Genomic DNA, 10577 nt, shown 5'->3' on the forward strand with positions numbered 1-10577 from the left:
TTGGGGGGGTGCTCAGCCAGGAGGACTTAGCATGGTGGGACTCAGCTGGGAGGTTCTTTGTGGGGGTGCTCAGCATTGGGGGGGGCTCTCAGCCAAGAGGGCTCAGCGGGGGGGGGGGGGGGGCCCCGGGGGGGGGTGGGGGGGGGGGGGGATCAGCGTGGGGGGCAGCTGTTCTGAGTTGGACTTTCAGCAGATAAAGCTTTGTGTGTTTCTCTGCTCCTTTTCCCTAAATGTTCTCATTTTTCCTGTGTGCCTTTGTGTGCTACAGTTGATGTGTGTCTGAAAATTGGTTTGCAGTTTAATTTTATGCAATCATTTAAAAAGTGTAGTTCTTTTAAAAAAGAAATTCTATTCTGAATCTTCTAAAGCAATGAATTGATTTCTAAATCATTTGAAGGTTCTTCATGTTATGTCTGGCTAAATAACATAAATGTGTGTTTCATGCGTTAAGATGCTAGTTCAGAAGCTTTAGGGGAAACTTATGAATGTGATGGGGGCAGGTGGATGAGGCGCCCGCTCCATCTCACTGACATTATGCCTTTCAGATGATGGCCCCTCATTACCAACCAAACAGAACGAGGAGTTCCGGCCCTTTATTCGAAGGCTTCCAGAGTTTAAATTTTGGTGAGTTAATTCCTAAGGGTAGTTGAGAAAGATATTTGTCCTCAGTGTGGCTAATAAGAGTGAGAACAGAGGGTTTTTGTTTTCGTTAGGCAGCAAAGACTTCTGAAAGAAACGAGAGTTTTAGTGTGTGTGTGTGTGTGTGTGTGTGTGTGTGTTTTGAACATTCATCCAAAATGCGAGTTGCTGTCCTTGGCGGGGCGTGGAGGCAGGTCACGGGCCCCTGCAGGAGAGCCCAGTGCCTGGTGGCCCTTTGGAACTAGCCGAAGAGAAGCTGCTTCCGGGGCGGAGGGTCCAGGGTGTGTTCGGACGTGGGCCTCGGGAGGGATGCGTGCCCAGGCTCTGGCTGCCCTGCACAGATGGGCCGGCCTGTGTGCTGCCCCTCGCACTGCACCCCTTCTGGTTGCTGGCATGAGTGGACCACGTCCCCCGCCCTCCTGCTCAGGTGCTTGCACAGAGGCAGGGCTGGTCCAGCCTTGGGGCAGTCTGCTTTCACTGCAAGTGCTGTGTTGTGGGGTGGGCTTGGATGGGACTTGGCTTGTCCCCCAGGCCTCCTGGAGGTGGTGACATCTGTGTGATGTTGCATGAGGATGCATGTGACAGGTGGACAGGTGACCCCTGCTGTCATGCGTGAAGCATGCATGAAGGGGACCCCCACCACATGAAGGCTGTGACCTCGTCTGTCCTCTATTTGGTGGAGCAAAAACCTGAAGGGAAAAGCTGCCACACCTTTACTTTGTGTTCTTGGGGCTGTGTGTGGGATGTGGCAGGCACTCTGCAAGCCTGCCGGCTGGGCTGGAAGGGCTGGAGTGAGGGCACTGCTGGGGAGGGAGCAGAAGGCAGGCAAGACGGCCCTGCACGTCCCCCGAGGAAGTTGGCCTTTGTCCTGTAGGAAAGGGGAGTGCCGAGGAGCATTTTCAGTAGCCATGAGTCCGGTGGGGTGGGCCCTGAGCTGGAGGGAGCTGCCTGGGTGCCGCCAGGATCTCCTCAGTGATGCACAGCCCAGGGGAGGGGCCTGCCAGGTGGCAGACGAGAGACGCCCAAGTTGGCCTGAGCAGTCGCACCTCTTTGCTGAATGTTTCACACTCTGTAATTTTGGAAGGAAACTGGGGCCTTTCAAGGGACTGAGGGAATGCCGTGTGTGTAGTTACATGCTGTGCACTCTGTTGGAAACACACACCGCGCCCCTACTGCCCCAAGTAGGGTTGCTGCCGTGGCCCCAGGTGGCGGGGCAGCTGGTGGCACTGACCTCCTCCCCTACTTTAAGGCATGCGGCGACCAAGGGTATCCTCGTGGCCATGGCCTGCACCTTCTTTGAGGCTTTCAATGTCCCAGTGTTCTGGCCCATCCTGGTGATGTACTTCATCATGCTTTTCTGTATCACCATGAAGAGGCAAATAAAGGTGAGTGCGGGTGGGCACCGCTGCCCTGGGAGGTGCTGCGAGCCCCGCTTGGGTCTTGTTTGTCTGTACTTGGAGCGTCCCGAAGCTCTGTGCAACAGGGACACGGCACAGTCCCTTTCCGCCAACACATACCTGTCCAACGGTGCAGCTGTCGGGCACACAAACCGCTCCCCGGGGGCCTGGTGGGAGAGCCCTCGGGTCTGCCGTGCTGTCCTCACTGGCATGTCCTGGGGGCACAGAGCCCAGGGCCCACCGGCCAGTCAGCGTGTGTTAGGCCAACATTACCCTCAAACAGCCCCCAGAGCAGCTTTATCCCCACTCCTCTGGGTGTATCATAGGGGTCCCCAGCCGAGCCCTAGCCCTTCCTGCATGCAAGGGGTCAGGAAACCTTTCCCAGACCCTCGGGATTTCCAGCGAGCTCGGCCAGCTCAGTGGGCTCTGGAGGGTTCTGCTGTGTCACTGGTGGGGAGGGGACTAGAAGCTTATTGGAACCCTGGTTTCCTTGCCCTGTGTGCAGAGATCAGGATTCAGATTTGGAGAAAACATAGTTCATCGTGAAGCCACTCTAAAACGAGTCTGTTTGTCCCCAGCACATGATAAAGTACCGGTACATCCCGTTCACGCACGGCAAGAGGACGTACAAGGGGAAGGAGGACGCAGGCAAGACGTTTGCGAGCTAGGTGCTCGGCCGGACCCATCACAGAGTCTGAGGACGGTTCTGAGCCATTGTAACAATGCCTTCTTCCTTCACATAAAGTAGTTGATTTCGAGGGAGTCGAATTTTCTTTTTAAAAAGGAGCTTCAGTGATTTGTAACTGAAATATCAGGTTCTTGAAGAAACTGACATTTAAACCAAATTGCATTGATTTATTTTTCAGTGACATTCAAGTGTTCAAACGGACAGAATTCTAGTAAACTGCTGCCTGGGCGGACAGCCTGGTGGAGGCGTGGGGAGGGGCGGGCGGTCTCTGTTGCTGGGCGGCCATGGAACAGACCTACACGGAAGGAGCCGGGTTGTGCCCCAGCTGCCCCCACCCTGGACGCCCGTGGCCACATCACCCAGCTGGAGGATGATGCTAACCTGATTCCTGCGTGTTGGAAGAACATTTGAAAGGTGGTTTCCAAGTAACTGGGGTTCTAATGCCAGTTTCCCACTTCCATCTCACGAGAGATGTTTAAGTTGGTGTCTTATAATGACTCAAAACTTTGTTCTTAATTACCATGATTGCTTTTGAGGGCCTGGAATTATAAATATATATATTATATTTTAATTGTTTGGAATTATTTTGACACATTTGATACCTGAAGAGTTGTTTTTGATTAATTTGAAGTTGTTCTCATGCAGTGGCCCCTTTACAGAAACAATGGGCAAGGGCAGACCAGTTTGTGGGTTTTCACACACGGCTTCTCACTTTCTACGGGAAAACAGAACTCTGACCCGCATGTCAACTTTTTTGATGTGATAAAAACAAATACTCGTAAACATTTTACTAAGTGACTTTTTAATTCCAACTTTATTAAAGACAGTGTCCCCTTTCTTGTGGAGTCTTTATCTGAAACACGACAGCTTGCTGCCCGTGAGCAAGCACTGAGCTGGGCTGGTCACTGGGGCACTGGTGCTGAGGGGCAGGCCCAGGGCGTCCTCCTGGTCTCAGGCACTGCAGACTTGTAGCTCTCTGCAGGTTCCCGTCTGTCTTAGGGCTTTAGGCACTGAATGTGCTTATTGTCTGGCTTTTTTTGGGCCAATTTTTACAGATATCTGAAGTTGAGCTCCTCTTGCTTTTAAGAGGCCATACAAAGACCTCTTACATACCTGATCCTGTATTTGAATCTCAGTACTTAAATGATATTCTGGATCAGTATCTTTGATACAATATTGTGGCACGTGAGATGTTGAAACCCTGGACACTTCTATATTTCATACCGTTTTCGTGGTAAATGCTCAGACCTAAAATGTGATGGGAAATGGTCTGCGCTTGGTCAGAGTGTACATAAAGGGCCTCAGGAAGCGTGGGGCCCCTCTCTCGGGGCTCCTCAGTCTGGCCTGTGGTCACGGTGACCTGTCTCAGTTGGCTGGCCTGTAGTAACCGAGGAGTGTGGAGCGATGCATTCCTGGACGACTCTGTCCGCTCAGCTCCTGGAATGGTCTGCATAGGCCTCAGCCAGAAGCCTGGGCCGCAGCCTCGCACAGGGGGCGGGACATCCTGACCACAGGTTCTTGCCCTTTATGAAATGTGATCTTCAGGTCACCCTGACGGCCTTCTTAACATACCTACGCTCCTGCGGAGTCCGTTTCTTAAGAGAGCTTATGGCAAAGTCCAGTCTCCGGCACAAGTTAAATACTTTTAAAGACCTGAAAGTAACAAAAAGGTGACAGGAAGTAGGCTGGACACAGCGGTGACCTGGTGTGAGCAGCCAGCCTGCCCAGGCCTCGGGAGCTGAGCTCTGAGAGGCAGCTATGGGTTAGGTGTTCAGAAAGTGGAGAACCGTGCTCTACACCGTGGAGCTCTGAGCAGACCCCAGCAAAATGCAGACTTCCGTTTTCTAAAATGGGAAACAAACTGCAACATGTATTAAAAGGTATGAGCCACGCATCTCAGGTGGAGATACAGCTCCCTGGAGTCTTTGTACTCCTGTGAATGGACGTGGCCGAGCGACCAGAAGCCTGCCTCTGATGAGGGCAAGGTTTCCAGGTCGTTGGGGCGGGCGGATTGGCCAGTGGGTAAGCCCTGCTCTCTGCTGTTCCCCACACTTGCCCATTCAGGCCAAACCCCGACTGTGTGCCTGATACAGACTCATTTTCTCATCACGTGAATGGCTGGTCCCATTTCCGAAGCTAACTTTCACCTGTATGGTTTGGGGACAGGATGAAAGCAACCTGGTCCAACAGAGTCCGGCTCCTGAAGAAGTGACCCAGATGCACCACAGTGGGGGTGTGGTGCGGCCCCCTGGCAGGCTCGGCTCCAGCTGCTGCTTGCCCTCTGCGCTGTGGGCCCACACTCAGCCCAGAGGCCTCGGAGCTGCCATCGTGCAGGCAGATCCAGCCTCTACCCGAGCTGCTGGCGTAGTTTATGTGACAGGAAATGAAATCTCAAAATTTAACGATTTCTGTGCAAGTAAAGTTAACCTTGAGAACAGATCGAGTTTCTCTCCTGATACCAAGGAAGAGTCCTAGGGTCCTCTGTCCTCGATCAGGTTAGCGATAGTGCCGCAGGTAGACGAGCTTCTGGGGAGGGAACTTCTCCCTGCAGAGAGGGCACTCCGTCTGCGAAGGGGAGGAGGAGGGGCATGTAGGCTGTGGCCAGCACAGCCCCCGCCACAGGCCCTCCCACACCGGCATCTGCAGTAACCCGTGCGACGTGCACACGTGTCTATTAACTTCAAATGGAGACCATTTCCAAAAAGCACTTTTTTCAGAAGTCACAAACCTGAAGGGAAGGCCTTAACCCTGGGGTAGTGGGGGAGTGGAGCCGGGAGCAGTGGCCAGGCCAGGGAGGCAGCTTGTCTGTCCGTGTGGTGACGGGGCTGGCAACGGGTGCTCGTGGCCGCTACGTTGGCTTGTGTTGAGAGGAGCACACGGGGCCCTGTCCGGCTCAGTCCCAGTGGCCCCGCCCCTAGGGGCCGGTCGGATTCTCTCTTGTCCCCAGGAAGGTCTGCTGGTCTCCCACTAGGTGTTCCTGCCTGGGGCCAGCCGCTTACAGGAGGCGGCACCTGTGTTCTTGAGGGAATCCCTCAGAATGGGGAGCAGGGACCCCAAAGTGGAGGCTGTGTGCCAGTCCAGTGGGACCCACATGGTGCAGACATTTCACAGGTGCTGATTCTAAGTCAGCTGCAGCCAGGCTCTGAGGCCACAGCCACCGTGGACCCCGGACACAGGCTCTGAGGAATGCCCCTTGACCAACCGCTGGAGATGAATGTCCTCAAGTAAGAAAAAGGACGGGGCGTTTAAACTGTGAGGCACACATCCCGCCCTTGTTTACCTACCTCACCTGTGCGGCCCTCCCCACCCTCCGCCCTGAGAAGGCTGGATTTGGGCTGAGCCTGGGTGGCAGGGCTGGTGGGGGCCCAGGAACCCCGGCCCTCCCTGGAGTCCGCGTGGAGGACTCGGCCTCCACCCGAGGTCTCAAAAGGCTGGAGTAGGTGACTCTGCATCCTGAGGGCTGCCATCTGTCTAGCTGGAGAGGGCCGTGTGTGTGCAGGCGAGCCGGGCTTCCAAGCAGCGGCAGGGTCGGGGGGAGACTCTAGGAATGGAAACTCAGGGCCGGGCTGCTGTCCCCACCTCCCAGCAAGGCCTCTGGATGCACAACTGTAGCACCCTGACTCCAGGTATGTCCCGTAAACGGCTCACCTGGGAGCTTTAGGAAGAGGCCCACCTTCCCATCCCCTCCTAGGACGTGTCTGGGCCAGGCTTCCTGATGCCTGGGCAGCCGCCTGGGCTGGCCTGTGCACGTGCTCCTGGAACCTGTGCTCCCGAATCACAGCTGACGACCCTGGGTGCACCCACCTTGGTGTCGCACCACTGGGTGATGCACTCCCAGCAGAAGAGGTGGCCGCAGGGCGTGGCTGTGGAGTGTCTGCGTTCCTCCAGGCACAGTGTACACGTGGGGTTTCTGGAAACGGCTTTCTCTTCCATGTGGCTCCTGGAGGTGGGGCAGGGAGACCCAAAATTTACCTCAAGAGTCCTGGCAATGCCTGCTCGGCCCCCACCCCTGCCCCGAGCTAGGGCCCCACACCCTCCCGCCATCCCCACACCTGTGCTGAGACAGGCCGCGGTGCAGCTTCCACTCCCGCCGGGCGCGCTGCCGCTGCCCGAAGCCGTGCAGCTGCAGGCCCACGGACAGCGCCAGGTGTAGTAGGGACGCGAGCCCCAGCAGCCTGTAGCTGTCTCGAGCCCTCAGGTCCTCTGTAGCTGGGCAGCGGACGCGAAGCTGTCAAGGACCCCAAGGGACAGTCACACGATCAGCTGGCACAACGCGCTGAGCAGCCTGGGCACCAGGCCACCCCCTGGCGGTAGAGTGCCCCATCGAATGACGCCAAAACCTGCCCTCCTGGCACAAGGTGGGGGGACAGAGAGTGATCATGGGGCCTCTTTGCTGAGTGAGGAGGGCAGGAGCACCCTGTAAGGTCTGAGCACCAAGTGGGGGCCGCTGCTGGACAGCTCGGGGCCTCACTTCCAAGGGGACTGAGTGAGTGCTGAGTGAGGACAAGGAAGACTGCCCAGACTCCCAGTCTGCAGTCCCTCTGGTTGCAGGCGAGGATTTGGGGGGTGGGGAGGTACACTGAGGGACTCACATCTCAGAAAAGGTACCGGCAAAGAACCCGGAAAAAAACAGCACGGCAGGCGGCGGGGGGGGGGGGTCGGAGGAAAAGCCCCCCAGGCAGATGCCGTTAACCAGCTTTTCCATCACACGAACAGAGAAGCTCCTGGCTTTTAGCAGGACACCTGGCTCCCCCCTTGACTCAAGACCACCCAGATGACGCTGCAGCTAGCGATGTGCCTGACGTCAAGGGAAAGTCTGCTGCCCTCCATTCTGGTCTCCCTCCCCTCAGCTGGGAGCCCCCCAGCCAGGCCCCATGTGCCCGTGCAGAGAAGGCCGCTGGAGAGCAAAAGCCCTCTGTCTGGGTTGAGGCTGTTTCTCCAGCCCTTTGCCGCAGCAGCTCCGCACACACCCTGGCTTACGCCGGGGCCGTCAGCTCTCATGAGCGTGCACGCTGAGGGCTGAGGCTGGAGAGGGGAGAGGCAGGTGCTCAGGACAGTGCTGCCAAGTCAGGCGAGAAAGCGGGTGACCCTCTGGTGATCAGGGGCCTGAGTTGAGACTTTCTGGGTGAATCTGGAAGCAAAGGCACCAGAGGAGAAACAGGATGAAAAGTGGGACTGCTTGGCAGGCTCAGTCCAGGGAAGGTCCTGGCAGTGACAGGAGGCATCGCTACACCTGACCCGCGGGCAGGGCAGCTGGGAAGGAGCCGGCGTGGGGCCCGGGGGCCTGGAGCCTCGGCGGCTTCTCAGAGTCAACAGCAGGGCGGCGTGCAAGTGCTGACTGCAGGGAGGCAGGCGTGCCTTACCCTCCCTCCCTCAGGGTTGACTTTCTAGGGTCTTTTAGCAAATGTGATGCAATAAAACCCATGTTTTTCAGTAGAGGATCTTGGCTCCAACCCTGTGACCCTGCTAGCTGCCAGAAGCTGAACACACAGCAGCCAGAGTCCAGCGAGTTGGGACAGCACCAGCGACTTACGTAAGTGACTCCTGTGAGCCTCTTGGCCAAGTGGTAGAAGGCGCCATGGATGTAGAACCAGGCAACGTGGAGCCGCTGCAGGCAGCCGAGGCCCTGCCTGAGCACCGACACCGCCCGCAGGAGCGTCCTCTTCTGCTGCTCTGTCAGGGTGGCCATGTGCTGGCGCACCCAGTGCCTCGATCCCGACCGGCCACGCCCGCCCAGTGCCAGGCTGCCCTGCGAGGGCCTGGCGCCATTGGCATCAGCCTGCAGCTCGAGCTCCAGGTGCAGCAGGGCCTTGTCCAGCAGGTAGGGCAGGATGGCGTGCAGCACCACCAGCACGCCACGGCGCAGCCTTGAGGGCACTCTGCTCCGGGATGGGTCCACCTGGATGACGCCAACATACTCCTCCCCGAGGGTCTGGTAGCCTGCCGGGTGAGGGCGTGGGGGTGACCCTCATGAGAAACTGAGGCAGGGGCCTGCCATCCTTTTCTTTCTCCTTGTACTAGATTTTGCTTTCAGGTCCCTGCCTTTCCTCCGAAGAATGACGCTCCACTGGAGCCCCGCTGACCTTGCCCTGTGACAGGGCTTAGTGCTGGGACCCCCGCTGAACCACAGAACTCACACACAGAGAAACAGATCCAATGGCACTCTGGGCAAAGTTGAGGACAAAGGTTCCCAGGAACACAAAAAGGAGGAGAGGAGGACACAGATGTGACCCTGGGAGTTTCAGAGGCTCCAGCTGGGGCTCGGGGCCTGGCCTCTCCTCCCCCCTGCCTGAGACTGCGTCTGGGCCAGCTCCAGGGACACGGGGCAGCACCTCCAGGAGCGTCTCACTCTGCTGGCAGCACCCCCACCCCCAGGCTTGGTGTGTAGTGGGCCCCCTGGTCTCAAGGTCCCACCAGGACTGCTACCTGCAAATGTGGTGAGGCCAAAGTAGGCCACATCCGACAGCAGCTCGACCTCTCTCCTGCACTCCAGCCACCTCTTTGCACCTGAGAGAAGAGGGCGCAGGGGGCGCGGTGGTAAGGGTCCAATCCTTCCTTGGCTCCTCCTGCTGCCAAGGCCCAGCCACCCCTCCACCAGGCTGAGACCGTCCTAAACCACACTCTTCTCTCGGTCCTGGCCTCCGTGCTGCTCCAGGTCTCCCGCCTCGTCTGACAGTCTCCGGAGAACCTCCCCACCTGCAGCCATGCCCCCCTGCAGGGCCCGCCAGGGTAACTAGACCCCGGAAGGGCCACAGGGCAGGGAGGGTAGGCCGGTGACCAAGTACTCAAGCCGAGACTGCCGTCCGGCATCAAACCCACCCCCTCCTAGCTGGCTGTGTCCTCAGGCAAGTTAAATGCGTCTGCGGAACCCCGAGTTCCCTCCGTAAAACGAGGTACACCACCGGAGTCCTACCTGGGAACGTTTTGAGAATTAAACAGGCAGTGTTTGTGAAGCACCGAGAACGCTGCTTGGCACAAAAGAAGTCGAGGTGTAACGTAACCACAAGCCGTTTCCCCCGCTCACACCTCCGCGCCGCTCAGCGCCCCCAGCCCCGCGGTCCCCGCCCGCCGCCCGGACGCACGCTGGGGCCCCCTCTCCCCCGCTGCAGGCCCGGGCTCACCCGCCAAGCTGTGCAGGGCGCCGCCCGCCGCGCTCCGCAGCCCACCGCGGTAGTAGTCGTCCTTCTGCGCCGCGCGAACCACCTCCGCGGGACCGGCGGCTGCGGGCGCCATGTCCGCGGCTCGCGGGCGCCGGGGAACCACCTGGCCACGCCCACGCAGGCGGCGCCTGCTGACGCCAGCGTGCGGCGCGCACCTTGTGCGTCCTAGCGCGGGGGCGGGGCTGACGGGTGCCCACGCGGGGCGGAGCTGTGCAGACGCTGAGGGGGCGACGTGAACGCGGGCGGGCGCCGGGGCCGGGGGCGGGGCCGCGAGGGGCGGGGGGCGACGTCTACGCGGGCAGGGCCGGGGTCCGGGGGCGGGTCCGGGCCTCGGGGGTGCGGGAGCGGGCCGGGCTCGATTCTGGGGCGGGCGGGACGTGGTGGGGTTTCCGGCTCCGAAAGGTGATGCGGCGGGTTCGCTGTGAGCAGGGATCGGGGATCCACGGTGACGACGATAAGACAGGCGCCGCTCCTCATCCAGGGGGCTGCCCGGCGCGGGGCTCCGCAAGTCCCGACCGTGACCGCTCGTAGCCGCCCTGCTCACAGAGGAGGGGCCGAGGGAGGCCACACAGCCGAGGCCGAGCGCTGGGAGAGCCCAGTGCCCAGCCACAGGCCACAGCTGGACTTGAGCTGCGTGGGGGGTGGGGGGGCAGGGGACAGGGAGGTGGGAGGAGGGGTGGGGGCCCGCTGCGC

The 10577-nt window shown here is 59.0% G+C and overlaps 2 protein-coding genes across 3 annotated transcripts in view; one reads left to right on the plus strand and one right to left on the minus strand.

Annotated features, from left to right (window-relative positions):
* The window catches only part of RER1 (retention in endoplasmic reticulum sorting receptor 1), a 10735-nt gene extending 7941 nt beyond the window's left edge, over positions 1-2794 (plus strand). For both annotated transcript variants that reach the window (XM_044914370.1, XM_044914371.1), the window contains exons 5-7: positions 546-624; positions 1889-2024; positions 2615-2794. In XM_044914370.1, the coding sequence (XP_044770305.1) occupies positions 546-624; positions 1889-2024; positions 2615-2704 (305 nt within the window). In that variant the 3' untranslated portion in view covers positions 2705-2794. The remainder of the gene's footprint in view (positions 1-545; positions 625-1888; positions 2025-2614) is intronic.
* Positions 2795-3524: 730 nt separating this feature from the next.
* On the minus strand, positions 3525-9981 carry PEX10 (peroxisomal biogenesis factor 10). The gene is made up of 6 exons (XM_021684000.2): positions 9846-9981; positions 9151-9231; positions 8258-8664; positions 6777-6952; positions 6529-6664; positions 3525-5289 (listed from the first exon to the last, which is right to left on the minus strand). The coding sequence occupies exons 1-6, from the start codon at positions 9955-9957 to the stop codon at positions 5221-5223; spliced, it is 981 nt and encodes a 326-aa protein (XP_021539675.1). The 5' UTR covers positions 9958-9981; the 3' UTR covers positions 3525-5220.
* Between the last annotated feature and the right edge of the window lie 596 nt (positions 9982-10577).

Source organism: Neomonachus schauinslandi, chromosome 4 (assembly GCF_002201575.2).
Source record: "Neomonachus schauinslandi chromosome 4, ASM220157v2, whole genome shotgun sequence".
Classification (NCBI taxonomy): domain Eukaryota; kingdom Metazoa; phylum Chordata; class Mammalia; order Carnivora; family Phocidae; genus Neomonachus; species Neomonachus schauinslandi.

Coding starts and splice junctions, on each gene's coding strand:
- PEX10 (XM_021684000.2), bottom strand. CDS start 9,957: ATGGCGCCCGCAGCCGCCGGTCCCGCGGAGGTGGTTCGCGCGGCGCAG. Junction 6,953..8,257: donor GGCTCACAGGAGTCACTTAC/GTAAGTCGCTGG, acceptor GGTCCTTGACAG/CTTCGCGTCCGCTGCCCAGC. Junction 5,290..6,528: donor CCCAGTGGTGCGACACCAAG/GTGGGTGCACCC, acceptor TCCCCTTCGCAG/ACGGAGTGCCCTCTCTGCAG.